At 32.3% G+C, this 19163-nt stretch overlaps 2 protein-coding genes across 2 annotated transcripts in view; one reads left to right on the top strand and one right to left on the bottom strand.

Moving 5' to 3' along the window:
- Positions 1-9066, bottom strand: part of LOC126964642 (nuclear hormone receptor FTZ-F1 beta) — a 67963-nt gene extending 58897 nt beyond the window's left edge. The window contains exon 1 of the mRNA XM_050807877.1: positions 8590-9066. The gene's annotated coding sequence lies outside the window, so the exon portion shown is untranslated. The remainder of the gene's footprint in view (positions 1-8589) is intronic.
- Positions 9067-9206: 140 nt separating this feature from the next.
- On the top strand, positions 9207-17060 carry LOC126964689 (ras-related protein Rab-9B). Its single transcript, XM_050807967.1, has 4 exons — positions 9207-9721; positions 10998-11198; positions 12321-12463; positions 13639-17060. The coding sequence occupies exons 1-4, from the start codon at positions 9512-9514 to the stop codon at positions 13769-13771; spliced, it is 687 nt and encodes a 228-aa protein (XP_050663924.1). The 5' UTR covers positions 9207-9511; the 3' UTR covers positions 13772-17060.
- The last annotated feature ends 2103 nt before the right edge of the window (positions 17061-19163 follow it).

The raw sequence follows: 19163 nt of genomic DNA, 5'->3' as shown, positions 1-19163 counted from the left end.
AAGAAACGCCCGTTCACGAGCATATCTCGCTGCACCATATTTTAGGGAAGGGAACCACCCGACCCACGACACCACTACAAGCAATGACAATCAAGCCATACATGCCAAGAATGTGAAGATGTGTTAGCTGTAGTGTGTAGGTTTTATTTAAAAAACATGCGAGATTTATTTTAAATGTTTATCCATTTTTTTTCAGATTCGGTTTATATTATTATTATAAAGAAGGATTACAATATTATAGCATTATATAATCTATACTAATATTATAAAGCTGCAGTGTTTGTTTGTTTGTTTGTTTGTTTGAACGCGCTAATCTCTGGTACTACTGGTCCGATTTGAATGATTCTTTCAGTGTTGGGTAGTCCATTTATCGAGGAAGGCTATAGGCTATGTTTTTTTTTTCAAAATTAGGGATCCGTAATAAAATTGCTATTTTGTAACACAAGGTGTAAAATCGAAAACCTATTTTTGCGTGCGCTGCAAAAACTATTGACAATAGAACAAAATGATGTACAGGCTATAATATAGGCAATAATTTATTACTTATAAAACTATCGCGTGAATTATACTTTATATGGCAAAACAACGTTTGCCGGGTCAGCTAGTTTTATATAAGACTAGCTGACTCGGCAAACGTTGTCTTGCCATATATAAATTATTTTTAGAGTTAGACCGTTTCTTGGACAAGCAACATTACTTTATTTTTCTAAAATAAACGTAGCTTAAGTTACTCCTTATTACATCAGCTACCTGCCAATAAATGTCCCGTCAATATCGGTCCAGCCATTTCAGAGATTAGCCGGAACAACTAGACAGACAGACAAAAATTGTAAAAAAAAAATTTTTTTGGTGTATGTACCGTATATATATTCATATACATGTAGTAAATAACGGTTATTTCAATATTACAAACAGACACTCCAATTTTGTTTCAGTCTTTGTATAGAAGATAACAAATAATGCATGGTTTTTAACTTTTTCTTCGAAAGCCACTTATAATAGTATAGCAAGTAATATGATATATGAGTTTCTGTGCCCGTTCTTCTCAGTTTTAAGGCATAGTTTCTCGAATGGGTGAAATTTTTTGACTTTCAATAAGCGATTTCATATACCCTGTTTTGAATAAAAATATTTGAATTTGAGAAGTACCTAGACTAAGCAATTTTGTTATTGTAAGATTGGCTGGGAATATCTTATCAGTTCTTCTCCCCGTGTCAAAGCCCTTTACGAACTGATGTAGATTCGTGATGTTTACCAAGTGTTGATATGTTATATAATTGTCAGCCCCTACTGTAAATAATACTTATAATAGAAGTTATCATTCATGTTATTAAATTATCAAATTATGTATAATTCATAATAATTTGTTATATAAAATATATGTATTTTTTCAGTTAAATTATAACGCTAAATTATAATATTTGAAGTAGGCTAGTAGGCTAGTAGGTAAAAAAAAAACTTGCGCGCCATTTCCCATAAGTTTCTCTTTGTTTTGTTTATACATATTTGTTTTTTCCTCGCAAATGTGTTGAAGGAGTGTTCAAAAATGAGAAAAACACAACACCACAAACTAGAAAAATGTAAATACATACCCCCTTATTCATAATGGTCCACTAACTTTAAACAGCCGCTAAGGAGTGTTATTTCTCATTCTGACTTAGGTCAATAGAAGAAGACAGAGTGTTAATTAGCAATGCTTTAAGTTAGCAGATTATTATGAATAAGGGGGATCAGGGACAAAAATAGTTCAATATACATATTTGTTATAATTGAATCAACTGGTCCCAATTCAATATTGTTTGTCGCAAGCTTTATTGTTCATAAAGTTACATGGCCTTATGAAATTAATATATAATTACTAGCTGACCCAGCAAACGTTGTATTGCCGATATTAATATCGCGATACAAAAGTAACTGTTGATCGTAGATGGGTGAAAATTTGAAGTTGTATGTATTTTTTAAGGCTGACTCATAATCAAAGAAATTTGAAAAAAAATGTCAAAAAAATTAAAAAAAAAATTTCGTGTGGACCACCCTTAACATTTAGGGGGATGAAAAATAGATGTTGGCCGATTCTCAGACCTACTCAATATGCTCACAAAATTTCATGAGAATCGGTCAAGCCGTTTCGGAGGAGTACGGGAACGAACATTGTGACACGAGAATTTTATATATAAGATTATTATTTGTACTCCATGGTATAAAATATTGGGTGTGTCAAAAATCTAGCTTATTTTCGCATTATGTTATTTAAAAATTTTGATAAATTAGATAGGCGAAGAAAATACAAATAATTTATATACAATTGGCTTTGGAGTTGACAGAAATTATAATAATATAAAGCTTCTCGTTATTCGTAATAAATTTATTATTATTTAACCAATTGGATTCTACAAAACATTTTTTATTATAAGTGTATACTAAATACATTCATTTTGATATAAGTAAAATATATAAATGAAACATAATTCGGCACTTTCCGCTCTGTAAACTAAACTAGCCTTACTTAGCTATAATTTATACGTCTAGAATATAGATAGTCTCTAGCAACGCATGGAAACAGGCCAGTTTTATTACTTTAGTGTGCATGACAAGTTGCGTCTTACATTCGCGATATGTATGTCACTTTGTTTTAATGTGCATGAGTTGCTGAAAATAGAGGGTAACAGTTCACCGCTATTTTCGACGTGTTCATAGCTGTCACATGTATTTAGAAGTATAATAATCTTAGATACTAACTATTTCAGTGTTACGCTCCCTATTATACAAAACTATAATGAATTTATAGGAAATTCAGAATTAAAACTAAGTTTTATGAATGTTTTGCATCGCGTAGGTTTGGGACGTACTCGTATATTTCTGATAGCTACTTTCTGTACTAATTAGAACATAAATTAATTTTCCCGCCATAATACGTACATTCACCTCATTACTAATCGTCAATACCGCTCATTGCTCCGTGATACGGCGATAGTACCACTACTCTGTGTAGAGAGCATATTAATATAATAACCATAGACAATACAGATAATAGAGCACCGCTTGAACTATGAAGGTCCCTGCTCTCTGCGGCAGACGCTCGCTGACTCACACGACCGAGCGCTTCCGCCTCATAGCAAGGTCACCGGCCGCAACGCACACGTCCGTAGCGACCGAACGCACACTAGCGTACAAGAAAGTAGCGACTAGCGAGAGTCAAAGTACAATCGCGTACACAACTCCACATTACTATAACAATAGGTCTTACAAGCTCCTTGATTTTACAAATGCTGTATCATCAATTAATATAATTTCGCTTTCTTTACAACGTACCAAGCGTGCTACGTTACACCCATGTGTGCTTGATATTTTATAGTACGCTTGTGTATACATATATTAAGTACCTTGACGACCGAGCCTTGCTCGGATTATTAAGAAGGAACAAAACTTGAACAAAAAAAAGTAACAAACATCTGGATTCGAACCGGGGTCTACTGCTTTCCGGTTCACCCAATGACCCATCTTAGTTATTATAGTCTTGCATATATACAGTGGCGAAATTTACCTTTGTATTCTAATGTTATTGTAGCAGTTTGTCACCAAAACACGGCTAAAACTACATTTTTTAAAATTGAAGCTAGCTAGATCGATTTCTCTGCCCCGAAACTACCTGTTTAGTAAGTTTCATTAAAATCGTTGGAGCTGTTTCCGAGATTGAGATTACATGATATATATATATACAAGCTCACACGACAGACGTTGTTCTATAGATAAAAAAAAATACTGTTTTATAGAAATTTGCCAATAATATTTCAAAACATCAAGAATTATTTCGTAAAAAATGCTCCCAGTTGTTATCTTGAAATTGTTTCATAGTGGAACTGTCAAACCGTGCGTCACTAAATTCTCTCATAGAAAATATGTCCATACAAAACAAATATTGGAAATTAAAATAATTATGGGTGCCAAATCGAAATAAAAACTATCCTATCTCTCAAGTTGGACTAAACTGCACTCCATGAAGAAATCCCCATCCGTTCTTTAGTTTAGGAGTCCATCGCGGACAAACAACATGACACGTAATTTATATATATTAAGATTTATATACAAGAATTGCTCGTTTAATGATATAAGGTATACATCCGCATCAAAATAATTGTTGAACAAAATATCAAGAGACTGTCAAAACAAGTCTATTTCTGTTGAAATAAAACTGGAGTTCGTGAACGTAATCTACGACATAAACTGTCAAGCATAAATTTAAACAATCGTGCATTATACATTTATTTGGTAGACTACTGCCACTACTAGTTAACATTATTTCATGATGGACGTTTAAATTCAAAAAAATGTTTTGTATTGTTTTTATAACCAACCTTTCACCTCTGAATAGTAATCTGATCATTAAAATTACTTCCTCAATAAAAATTAAGCTTTACCGTTAGCATTAAATCTAATTATTACAGTTGTTTAGCGATTAATCAATCTCATCCGGTACAGAACAAACAATGAGCCTGGAACCTATTTCGACATTCATTTTGCAATTTAACCGTTGCTGCCGGAGAATGGTTGCCGATCCATGGCTAGATTATAACAGAATTCATTGCTGTTCGAATCTAGTGAATATTAACGTTGTTATATTACGTGTCTTGTAATACAAATAGATGTCTTCTTTTATGGAAGAGAGGGCAAACGAGCGTACGGGTGTTGATGTTAAGTGATCACCGCCGCCCACATTCTCTTGCAACACCAGAGGAATTATAGGAGCGTTACCCACTTTAAGAAAGGATTACGCGCTATTTTAAAGGTACTTATGTCATTTCGTCCTGGAAACACCACACAAATAAGCTTATTCCATAGCTTGGTTGTACATGGAAGAAAGTTCCTTACAAACCGCACTGTGGAGGAACGCCACATCCAGATGATGGGGATGACTAATTTAGCTTATGAATGAATTGAAAAATACACTTAAATTAATTGGGTGATTAAAGCCCGAATATGGGCATGTGAAATCTTCACGGATGCAAGGTTATTTTGTCATAATTTCTAAAATCAAAGTTTTACTTACTCAAAGGGAATCGTTCAATCTGTATATTGTATATTTTACGTTCTAAATCAAACTAACCTTAGATTTTTTCGAAATATTTAATTTACTAAACAGCATAATAAAAGTTTTGTGAAACAGATTCGAGTTATAGTATCCTAACATAAACTCTATTTAATATTCCACATGCAACACCTACTTTCCTGTTTATCAAAAATAGTACAGAACCGTTAGATTACAGTTATACTTCGTATAATAATAATATAAAATGCAAATTCAAATGAATTTTGCAATATTCAACAACCTACACATAAATCACATCTGTCTATCAAAGCTATTTACATAATACTGTATGAGGGTGTGTCTGCAATCAAAGTAGTTGTACTTGAGTCTATATGAAAGGCAACTTATTATGTACCTACCTATCATGAAACGTCATTTGCGATAGGGATTTTCGTCTCTCCCATTTAATACTTTTACATTTTAGCACATGATTGATCTTAACGAATAATATAAGTAAAGGATAAATATTTTAAGGATTAAAACTCATGTGCATGTAACTGTGACTGAAAAAGTTGAATCATGTACATCGGATCAGAAATCTCAGCGTAGTCGGTATACATACATAAAAAATACAGATTGAATTGAGAACCTCCTCCTTCTTGAAGTCGGTTAAAAACGTGCCCGGAAATGGTCACGAAGCTTCGGGTTAGATAAAATATTATTAAAAATATAACTTTTATGCAAAAAACTTAATGTAAAAACACAATTACGATATACGCGATTTAATCCTTTAAAAAGTATATTATTTAGTTTTCTTCATAGTTTGTGTTTGAGGATATAGAGGAAACTGATATGATAATATTCGAGTTCTTGCACGTATACGTAAGTGATAATAATCATCGGCTGAGATTATTGCACTTTTTTCACAACACAGTGTATGTGTTACTTTTTACATACATAATAAATAAATTCCGACTGGACAACCACTATTCAAACTAGAGTCATGAAGTGCGGAACATTTTGGAATTATTTAATTAATTAAGTAATAGATAAATTATTTTGAATAATCCGAAGATTGCTTGATAATATACATATCGGTCCAGCTGTTTTGGAGTCATCGCATCGAATAATAATTGTACATGACACGGCAAACTTTAAGTATATTTAATTAAACATTTAATAACTTAACCTAAGCTAGGTGTATATATATATAACTAGCTTCTACCCCAGATTTTGTATCGATTCCATGCTTTTGCGTATTATTTTGGGATAAAATGAACCTTATTACTAAAATGTCATAAGGTTTGAATAGAGACTTAGAGAGGAACAAACACTGATATTCTCATTTATAATATTAAATATTCATAGCCTCTGCCCGCCACTTCGTCTGCGTTATGCACGGCACTTCCTCAGGAACTCAGTTTAATTGTACAGAGAGATTAGGACAGTGCTTTCAATAATATTACTCACCACTATTACATATTTCTAGAGATATATAATATACCATAATAGTAGCACTTGGTAATTGTACTGAAAACTTCCGCCACACTCCGAAAACTACTGAACCGAGCGGAATAATACTTATATACCATAGGGTACCAATACGACGAGAGTAGCAAAAGGAGGAGCGACATAAAAATCTTTTACATTATATTTTATTTTTTTATACATTTTTAACAACTAAGACAGTATTCAGGCATAATGCATTGATGGTACTTCCAATTATTAATTCGATTGGATTTAGTATTTCTGTTATGTGCGACGTTTGATTTAAATAGTAATTCCAAGCTCCAAGGACATTTACCTACATTGAACTGACGACAATGTTGGTTCGTATAAATTTATTACTTGCATTGATACTGTGTTATTTATAAGCGAACAAATATCGTGAGCGTCTCTTGTTTCGTTGAATTAATATTCAAAACCAATCAATTCGCTTTGTATAATTAATAGATCAAAATCGGACCTCGTTGTTGATATGCAAGTTTTTGCTGCTATATTGTGACTCGAGAGCGTGTCTGGTTTCATTTGTGGGGCCACAGATACATTTTGTTAGTTTTAAAATCAACTGTCATTCGGTCTATATCTTTATATATATATAATTCTTCTGTACGTGTGTTGATAGTGAACTCCACCTAAACGGCCGGACCGATTTGAATGAATTTTTTTGTGTGTGTTCCACTGAATTTGAGATTGGTTTAGATTCTCAATTCAGTCTATATATTATTCTCCTCCTCGTGTTTATGGTAGTGAACTCCAATTAACAGAACTACGTCTGTCGGGTCCGCTAATATTTTATATAATCTTAGTCAAAACAAATGGTTATATTATATACCTATAAATACTAATGAATATGCTTTTAAAGAACAAAATAATATACCTAATTTATGTTTTATTTTTATTACTGAAGTTGTTAATAACAAAAAGGTTGCCTTTTAAATGATTCAAATTTACCCTCTTTGTTGAATGAAATACAAAATCTCATGATAAAAATAATATCTCCGAATGTGATCTTTTATAAGACACCCACGTACCATCATGCTATTTATTATCGCATCATAGTTACTCCTTTTCTTTCAGTCTCCGCACCACACAATGTCATTCGTTCGTAGCTATTTTTTCGCCAAATTCGTTATGTGTGGACCCGGTCGTTTTCAAGCGCATTATTTATAAATCCGTAAAATATTCGTAAATTTGAACATAAAAAAGAATATGATGCAGTTTAATATGTCATTAATTAATACAGTGAATGACTACTGAATAGCGTTAAATATCAATTTTATCATGGTATCAATTTTCAGTAAATACCTAAATGAATTTTAATAAACTCCTCATTTGTTTAAAATACCTATTGAATTTTATATTTTGTCTACTCCTATGGTGGGGTACAAGAAAACAAGTTACGGGGAGGAAAGCGGTGAGATTTATTATAATATGAAGTATCATGCGAAAACTGTTCATAAAAACAAATACTATGGATTATAAATATACATTTTTGCATCGGTACCTACTTTATCTTGCTCTGAATGACTTGCCTTAATCCAATATGAAACGCATTCCTATATATTATTATTATGTAGGTATAGTTATTAATTATCATCCTATACGGAGGAACTAAATTCTAAATATATGAATAATCCCAATATGAAGAGGTAACTATTGCCTAATGTTGTATTTCAATCACTATCTTATTAGTTATAAAATAATATATTCTTATGACATCAATAATTCATCTCATGAATTATTAAATAATTGAATATATTCTTTATATTATACGATTATAAAACCTACATTTGTGAGACGAAATATAAAATAGCTTTTACAAATAAACTTCAGTACGCGATGATATTGTCTGCCGTCTGGTGAATAGGACCGAGGACGTACGAAGGGTCGCGGGGGTGAGCACCCTCCGTCACGTGACGAGCGACCTTCACGCAGCGCACCGACCTTGAGCGCCGCTCGCCCCGCAGGTCAGAGGTGAATGCACGCAACCCGTCCCTAGCGCGCGCCACTCGCCGCCTTCTCATGGCATCTAAACCAAAACTAAGCCTTGTTTTACTCACCCCACTATTTAATAGGACATTTCACCAACTTCAGGCGCCGAACGCCTCCGCCAGCGTCCCGACCTCATGCACCCTGTCGCCACGAACAGGTATTTAGCGACGCGGCACACCTTTCCCATAAAACATCATCGACAAGTTTATTGACATCAAGTCGTTCAAACAATTGCGCAAATGTACTATTTCTCAATTTAAAATCACAAACACTATGTTATCATTAAATCACTTATTATCTTAAATAGAATTATTGTCCTTTCACTTTTGTTATGATTCAAACAACTAACATAAAAACAACTCGATGCAGCATGAAATTACCCACATGACATTAATACATGTCCACTCTATTCCGCAAAACAAAGCGGAATAAACCACAGACTAATTTCTATTTTCAGATTGAGATTTGAGTCTTAAGTCTGAGTTGACAGCTAACACATTTAAGTTGACACTTGACAGTGACGGATAAATTAATATTAAATTTGCTACAATTAGAACTGACAGTTGTTTCTCCAAAATTAGCTAGGTACGTTTGTGTCAGAAGTAGAGTAGGTAAATAAATATCTTCTTTGGTCAGAAGTCAGAACCAAAGAGAAAATCCAACCCGCAACCGTTCAGACTTCAGTCAGAATTCAGCAGGACAGTTTACATTTTACCATCATACAATGTTTTAATCTTTAGAATTTAAATTAGATGAATTTGTTTTTCTGACACGAATTGTGCAATTAAATATTTCGAAAATTCATAGTAAATGTACGATTTTCTATATTTATTAAAATTATTTTATAGGTGAACTATTGTCATAATGTGTTGGTCTAAAACATTCATGCCATAGTGATTTATTCATTAATTAAACAAACCTCGAAAATCAAGGCTAAAGTAATAAAGGAAGCATTAAGTTTGTCACTATTATGACAGTAACAAGGGCATAATGGTTGGAGATAATGATCAAAGTTACGGTAGAACTGCGACGAAGAATGTTTTATTGAAGATTGTAATCCTTGGAGATGGAGGAGTTGGAAAATCTTGTCTCATGAGCAGGTTTATATCGAATCACTTTGACGACCACAACTTCCACACAATTGGCGTTGAATTCATGAATAAAATGATAGATGTCAATGGAAAACCTTATACACTGCAGGTGGTACTAAAGTTATGCTAGTCTTAATTTTAAAGTAGGGATTGCGAATACTATATTAGATTTTACAAACTAATTTGAGGAGTTTTAATAGCTAGATTAGCCATCCACTACACTATACATAATAAGTGTGCTGTAGTGATTGAGTTTTGGAAAATTGCCTGTTATTACAAAGTATTCATACTATATTTCTTGTTATTTAGAGAAGAAATAAGTAAAATACCTTATTATTTTCTTTAACCAGGAGAGTAGAGTGTCTAATGGTAATGCCTCTCAACTAGAGTGGACCAGCTGATCCATATATCTATTTCATATTCTGAATTGGCACAAATCAAATAGCATCTTAAATGTGACACTAGACTTAGATTACTCTTTGATAAACCGTGGTATATTTTATTCTTTATATAAGTTTTTTGTGTGTGCAGTTTAAAAATTGTTTTGCAATAGGAACATGACATACTTTATATACATACTTATTATGTTTATCATCCTAAAGCAATTCCAAAAAGATTATCTAAGTGCCTGTTACAACGGTTTATTAACTAAAGAAAGTTTGATCCCTTATAATATGTTGTTTTTGTTAAAAACTTAAATAACATTAGTGTTGCATTTATTTTTATTGTGTTTTGCAGTAACTTGGTGTCGCAAGTGGGAGCCACATAAGTTCAAATCAATTTCACTTATAATTTAGGTTCTGACATTCTACATAAAGTGATGCAATAAAGATATTTAAACATCTTGACTTATATCATTAAGTTAAAAAATAAGTTTAAAAACAACCACAAGATATGACAGAGAAAGAGTATAAATAAATGTTAAAAATATTATTTATTTCATCTTACTGCCATAAGTAGCCCTGTGTGTGAGTATGATGCACAGAGGAGCCATAGTCTCTTTTTCTAAATATTTTAGGAAAGAAAAGCATGATGAAGTCTGCAAGAGGATCTCATCTAACTAAATTGTATCTACGTATCAAAGATAGATAGTTTGTATTTGTTATATTTCTCATACCATGACTCATCATGACTCTCATACATGGACATATTTTATGGCAATTGAACCAAAAGTTTTCAGATATTTACATAGTATAATAAGAAGTCGCTGTCTGTTTGAATAGATCTTTTAAACTATTCAACAGATTGTAATGCTGTTTCAACATTAGATAGTGATTCAAGAGGAAGGTTTACATGTATAATACATACATATTATAGTAGAGAACAGCCAAAAATCTCAACATGGATTTGAACTCGGTTTATTCAAAATTAACTAATGCTTTCAGATATGGGACACAGCGGGCCAAGAGAGATTCAAATCTCTCCGTACACCATTCTACAGAGGCACAGATATCTGTATATTGGCATATGCAATAGATGACCGGAGTTCCTTCAACAATATAAAAACTTGGATGAATGAGTTCTTGCATTATGCTGGTGTTAAAAATGGGATTGAGAAGTTTCCATTTGTTGTTGTGGGGAATAAAGTGAGTGTCTTCATAATTTTGTTGCTTTTGAAGTGAATAGTGATCTCACTAATACACATTGTTGCATCACTTTAGATTGAATTCGTTCATAAATATCATAATATATTTTTCCAATATTGTAATGACTGTAGAACTTCGGCCCAACATTTGGTAAAAATCATAAGTTTGGCCGAAGTTCAGTTGATTTTCTCTTTCTTTATGCATCGCGGCTAGCTACGACCCACTCTCACTCCGCGAACACGCGTGAGTCTGAGCCGATTAACGCTCATTAGCTCACGTCATCTTCATGACGTGTACGTTTTTGTTTACATTTAACGTATTACGTGTTTTAAAGAGAACTTAAAAGTTGAGAAATAATAATCTTTTCTTTTTAATTTTTAATGTTAAAGGGCTTGTTCTATTTAACAGATATGAGACTTATGGTTCTATTATTATCAATAAAAAATGCAGATATTTTGTTTAGTTTTTACTTGTAACGAATACCTAAACCTAACCTAAAACAAGATTGTGTTAAACGTTTGACGCTACCTGTACATTATACAGTGGTACCAGGCGATCATAGATGAAGAAGAGATTGTCTTATGTATGACGCGTGTATACCTTAATGCACTGTGACGTCATGCGCACGACCTATTACTACATAAACACCAGGAGAACATTAATATGCTAGCTAGTCTTTCATAATGGTTGAAATCATGTGTCATCCTAGCAACATTACCAGGACTTCATATGCAGTTTAGAGGTTCATGCACAATGCAGGTTCCACTTCTGACATGTGCACTTTGTTCTCACGCAATTTGTTTGTAATATATGTGCAATTTTATTTTTGAAGTGAAAACTTCTTTAGCGGCGTTGAGCACTTTTTCTCGGGATGGGTATAAAATGTTAAACTCGCGTCAGGACACGTGGCCTGATCTAAAATTCATAAGACAGTCGTTGAAATTATGGATGAAAGTTTTTTCTGAGATAAACTTATTAATGTAAAATTATTATAATAGTTCCAAAGTGTTATATTTTTTATGTAATGTAAATTGTGATTTTAAATAAAGCAATTCGTGCGAGGTTATTCCCTAACCATTCCAAAATATTAAAAAATGCAGAGTTCTTTCGTTTTTTTTCCAGTCAGATGTGTCATCAAAAGACCGGGAGGTATCTTATGATCAGTTGAAACAGTGGTGCGAGGAGAATAAAATATCGACATTCATTGAGACTTCCGCTAAAGCTGACAATAATGTTATGGAAGCTTTCTCCTTAGCTGTTCAGAGGTGCTTCCAAATTTTATATCATTTGTAATCTATATATATAACACTTTTTAAAGCATTAAAACGCGTGTAATTGTAACTGTGTTTTTATATTAAATTTACTTTAGTACTCCTGAAGAATGTGCTCTGAAAAGGTTAACTAAAATAATAATAAAAATGTAACTTATACGCAAAAAAATGACATTAAAATACAATTACACACTTTTTAATCGTTTAAAAAGTGTTTTATTTAAATGTATAAAACTCGCGTTAATCTAAGAAAATAATTATTTGTAATCATTAAATCTTCTATTTCATCGAAATTGTGGTGCCATTTATATGAACTTTTTATTAAATATTACTTCAAATAACCACAGATAATAAGTGTTTATTAAAATTGTTTTATGAATAACCCACAATATTGAACATCGTAAACAAGTTTACAATGGTGAAGTACTTCTGTATGGTAAATTGAAAATTAACAATTTGTGCCATCAATTATGGATAATTTTAAATGACTATAGTAAGGGATTATAGTTATTTTGGCTGTGGCCTGTGCTGTTTACGCGCTGCTTCGGGAACTCTTAAAAATTTCGGGATAAAATGTTTCCTACCCATTTTTGTATCACTTTCAATTTTTGTGCAATTTCACGAATGATTAGTTAATGCGTGAAATCGCAGCCAACAAACAATTACAATATTTTTAAAAGTAACACTTTTGTTAGAATAGTTTAATAAGAATTTTAACCAGTTTCCGGAGTCTATAAAACTTTAAAAATTAATCGATTCAAAGTAATATTAAGGGGCTGTGTTGTGCAAAACACATTCTACAGCCTAGGTGGATATTTTAAATATAAGTAAATAAATTGTTAAGGCAAGGTTATATAATTAATTATAGTTTTATAATATGTAAGGCTTTTCTTCTTTAGTTATTAATATTTTTCATGTTGCATGCTGTGGGTACAACAGCCGAACGTGCGGACTATATAATTAATCATTTAACACCTTTGTACCATTTATAAATTACATTTGTAACCAAAATTTATGAACGATCTGGGACTCTAAACCGTGACGTCTGTGTTTCAGTCTGAGTCCTCTTACCAACTGAGCCAACCGTTTGAGTGACGCATAGTTTGTAAATCCTGGTATTACTTCTTAAACTCTCTTGTACCATGTTTGATGACCCTATTTACTTACAGGTGGGCTGACCTCGATCAAAAGGCTGAGAAAGAGCTGAGGATGCTTCATCACCCTGATACGGTGACATTGCACGGTTCCAGTACAGCCAGCGGCCTCCGAGCTACGTGCTGTTCTAGGTTCATTGATGTATGATGTTCACGTGTCTCAAGTTTATCGAGTTCGCTATCACGGAGTCTCTGTTATCCGTCCGTATCGTACTATGTCTTGTAAACCACAATTATTATAACTGTATTACTTAAGTCGCATCTATCGTCCCGAAGTAATCCGTGCCGATGTTTTGCGTGCGACACTAACGGCCTTAAAAATTAAATGGTATAAAGTTATAATTGAGAATAAACCAGGTATATACAAAATGTTTACAAATAGACATTTTTCTTATGATTGGTTTATTCGGACGTATAACGTTTCCCGCGTTTATTTGCAATCTGCTTGACATTCGGAAAACTTCAGTTGTCATTGTATTGACAGTGTTGTCAAAGTCAAAGTAAAATAAACTTTATTGAAATAGGCTTCAACTAAGCGCTTCCGAATCGTCACTACAAGTATTTCTTTTAAATTACTGAATTTAGCATAATGTTCGTAAAAAGTTGAGCTCGCGAGTAGAACATATAAGAAACTCAACGGCCACTCTTTTCAATCAATATAGTAACTACAGTGGCTGTAATATACATAATAAATTTGTTCGTAAGGTGTGCTGCATCCAATTTATGAATGGTGTTTAAATAATATAAATTATTGAATGAAAAGTAATAAAGAATTAAATGTATAAATATAAATTATCGTATGCATCAACCTTTAGAGCTTGAACTCATTGTTTGTGTAAGGATGCTTCGTGAACATGATGGTCGTGATTACTGTCACAATAAGTAATTGTATCCAACAAATACAATGATTCATATGATGTCAGCGATATAGTCAACATTTTGCATGTTCTTGGCTTATTCTCAGGTATATAACTTTATACCAAGTTTATTTGTGAGGCCATAAAAAGTTATCGCGATATAACTTTTGGTCACATTAGCGGCTACTATATTTTGCATGAATTATCGTGCAATAATCCAAGATGGCCGATATCATTTCCAGACTTTTAACTATGGACGACGATTTTGTTTACTTCTACATCTAACAATTTATTTTGTGACAATAAGGGAGAAGACGAGCAGGACGTTCAGCTGATGGTAAATGATACGCTCTGCTCAGTCGGGTCTGGGACTCTGGGGCAGCATGCATAAAAGATATAAATAAATAAATATATATATTGAAAAGATACGCCTTGTGAGTGAAAGAAATATTGTGGGAAAACAACATGTCAGTATTTTAGTGATTACAATTTGGTTGTGCTTCTACAATAATTAATGTTGTGATTTTATATAATAATAGTTTTGTTTAAGAGCGAGACCATTTTCATATTTGCAATCGCATTTTTTTTATATCTTAATAAGAATAATTTTCGTATGATAGCAGCTGTTGGCTTTAATGGGATGTATTTAAAAAAAAATCGATTTTCCATAATATCATTTCGGAACACCCTGTAAGTAATCTAGTAGCCGTGCGCTAGCGAAGGTCGCCTACTTGTCCCACGCCGCGCCAATAATTTCAATTATTTACTTTTATTTATTTATTTTTTTATGATTTTATGATCGGTTACGTTTTAGTAGTTATGCCACGCTGTATTATATATCTAAAGTAATGTCAATACGAAATACATATCAATCCCTCAGTTCCAAAGTGTAACAAGCCTGAAATTCAGTATGTTTGAGATAAGTATAATACTTGTTTTGTGGTTGAAATAAAAGAAAAACGCTGAGTGAGGAGTTCCTTCAATAACTCATAATTTATAATTTCAATCATCCGATTTTTTTAAATGAGACCTATTGAGAGAGATATTGGTGGATTTCAGGTTTATATTTTTTTCATATGGTCTATAGTTAATTATGGTCTGACGGCGGAGATGTAAAGTGACAAAAAATAAAAAAAAAGAATCGAGTGATTTTTCAGGACATTACCATTTTTGAATGGCTGTAGTTACCTTTTAAAATTATGATTAAGTTTGTATTATTAAATTAGGTTATTGCTTACTTAACCGCACTTGCATAATACTTATTTAACGTTGTTATGTTTTGTTTGTTATAATTTTAATATTTATACCACTTATAATAAGTTAGAGATTTGTAGCAGGAAAGAAGTTAGTTTTATTTAAATGTAACTAAATTATATTATGTTGTGAGTCTTAAGTTATGATTTAACTAACGATTTAAAAATAGGCTTTGTGGAACTGAATTTGACAACAGCATCATACACCGGGTCTTACTACCTATAGCATAAAACCATCCTTGTAGGAGACTTAAGGACCAAGATTCTTTCGAATCAATTTTAATCAAGTTTCGAGTAAATCAATGGACAAGATGACAGTACGAAAGAATCAAAGATTAGGTAGTTTAAAAAAGATAACATAATTTTAAAAGTAACTGATTTACATTAGATACCTACTGATTTGCGAGTCCAGGTATTAAGTCGTTTCTCAATTAACCCACATTTTATCATTTACTTTCTTAAACCTGCATGTTCTGTTTAAGGGAAAATGATATTTCTAAGTGAAATGAAATGGATAGCTATAACTGAGACTAATTACTTAAATACCTATTCGTATTTTCATAATTTGTTAAAGTAGTCCTTAACATAGCATAAAAAAAGAAACATTCCAATGAAGGCTACTTTATCTATGTACATTAATTCTAGATAATTGTCGTAATAGGTATACAATATTAACAAAAATATATTTAATTGCCAGCATACTTGCATTGAGGACCATATTTTAAATTAAAATTGTATCAAGCAATTTTGAACCAATTGTTGTACATATCAGTACAGAATACTACACGTAAGTAACCTATTGTGAGTAGGTATACTATGGGGGTAGTCACATATTTTATGTACTAAGTAAGGGTAATGGATCGCTTTATAGCGTCGAGAAATATCATTTCTGAAACAAAAAAAAATAGACTTATCCTCGTTTTATGAACCCATTCCTATAAAATTTCATAAGAACATGGTTTAGAAGTATTTAAGATACTTCCTTCATTAACTAGATTCTTCTTTAGTGTACGTGACAAGCTTTACACTCGCGATTTGTATGTCACTTTGTGTTAGTATGCGTGCATTGCTCAAAAAAGAAGTTAACTGTTAACACAGTATATTTAGACATAAAAATGATCTAACCCTAGATGCTTTATGTAGCGGATTTTAGTTTCACATTCCATATCTGACCTGTTTCTGTCAAGTAAGCTTGTTCACAAGTGCCTGGCTTTGTCGCTATTTTAACTATTGGTACCTCGTACGGTTGTTGTATTAAGCTCTAGTATTTTTGTATTACTTATGTGATGTAGACCGTAAAGATAATTATACTTCACAAAAACAACAACGGTGTTTCATTTAACTCAAAAAGTGTGTGTTTACTTATGTATGCTCGCAAGAACTTATACTTCTTTGGCGTAACAAACCAAAAATCCTTAAAATTATTTATTCTTCGTGCTATTCTCCGTTTGTAGAATGAAAACTATTTTAAAAAACTTACAACTTTGGCTTTGATAGTAAGTACAGTGTGAGAAAATTTTAGGAACCAGAAGAAGAGTAAGTTTAAGAAGAATAACTTCATATAAAGAACAAAATTTGTTTAAGTTTCCGAAGAGATATTCGTACTTTAATGCTGATGCATGATTAAATCTACAGACAAATAAATACATTAATACCAGTTAGCATTTGGATGTTTAGTTTCTTAAACAAATTTCTTTCCACAGGGTCTCATGTTATTTTTGGTCTGTGGTGGTGTATTTTTTATCAGGTGAGTGTTTATATTTATTACGTAAGTAACGTCCCTATGGTTTACCACTACTAAAGTATTTATAAAATAAAATTAAAAATAATGTCCGTAGATAACCCACGACAACAGCAAATCATTAATGGGCAGCAGGTATGTAGTATTTTTTATGTTGAAAGACGTATTATGTTCATAATTTTAGGCAGTATTTGTTTTTTTAACTCAAATGCAATTCTTGGTCCAGTAGTAGAAACAGATTGCTTAAATAATAAATACAAACTCATAACTATTCAACAGTCCGGCCTTTTTCAATAATAATAAACGTCTGTGAAATTCACATTGATCATTTTAACAGCTTTGAAGTTTCATATTTTTAATGGATAGGTACCGCCCACTTACGGCCCAAATTAATAATATATCTGTAATCCAAGATATAAATTGATCGCAGATATTTGCCTATCTGTGGATCAATATTTGCCTTTCCATCCGCGTCCCAATAACAAAGAGTCAAACCATCGTTAGGATATTATCCGTAGATATCCTCTCCCTTCTTAAGTCATGTGTCACGCATAATGAAGAATAACACATTATCAACTCTGTTTTGAAAAAAATATATAAAAGGCATCGGCTCTTTATTGGCAATAATATTATCATTAAAAATTCTTTAATACGTGTCAGTCCGATATTGTCAGCTATTACTTGGGAAATTAAAAAGGAATCTATCGACTCAAAGATGGCGTTACTAGTCAGTAGATCTTTTGTAACTTTTTAATATTAATCATCCATTTTGTAATCATTAGCTAATGAGTTCTGATGCCACACTGAAAGTACATTGTATAATCTTAAGCTCGGTTACAAAACGTCGAAAAGAACAAAAAAACTGAAAAACGTGTAAGGTTATTGTGAAGGGCTTTATTTGTCGTATTAATAATTTATTTTTCATTCAAAAGATATCAAATTCTTCAAAATTCCAAATCCATTCAGCAGAAACTTGCAAGTATCGATTGTAAGTTATATAAGAAAAATAATCGAATAGATTCATTACCGATTACATATTATCCCATCCCTACAGTGTACTGTCAAAATTATCAATCTAAATTGACTGTTTTCCAATTACAGCACTAGAGCGCAGCTATATATTATTATACTCTTTGGCGCAGCTCAACGTTGAGTGTTCCAACTACAGCAACGCTTCGCACAATCGAGCACTCTCAAAAGTACCTACCTTTCGCGAGATGTGTAGAGAATAGATAGGTACCAACTCAGTGGCAGAAAATTAACGTGTATTTTTTTTATAAGATGGCAATGATCAAAATTTTATAAATATCGGTAGTAATATTGTTTATTGTTGAAAAAAAATTAAAGCTTTCGTGGCGTCATAGTTTTTTAGAAATAATTAAACTTAATTCAGACTATGTTAAAAAACTGTAACTTTTTTTAACCACATTTACCGAAAAATGATTTAAATATTCTTCGTTTATTGTATTTTGGTTTGAGCTGATGGTCTTGTTACCAATGCTCTAAATAAATAAAACAAATGAAGGTGCAAACATTGACTATTTAATTTTATATACCATATATTTTAAAATGTGAATACAATTTCATAATAGAATTCTAGAGTAGGTACCTATACACAAATTTATTGAACAGAAATATACTTTTGTCAACATTGCAATGGCTTGATCGAAACATTTAATGAAGCACATA

The sequence above is a fragment of the Leptidea sinapis genome, chromosome 5 (assembly GCF_905404315.1).
Source record: "Leptidea sinapis chromosome 5, ilLepSina1.1, whole genome shotgun sequence".
Classification (NCBI taxonomy): Eukaryota; Metazoa; Arthropoda; class Insecta; order Lepidoptera; family Pieridae; genus Leptidea; species Leptidea sinapis.
This window is presented reverse-complemented; position numbering and strand designations above follow the sequence as displayed.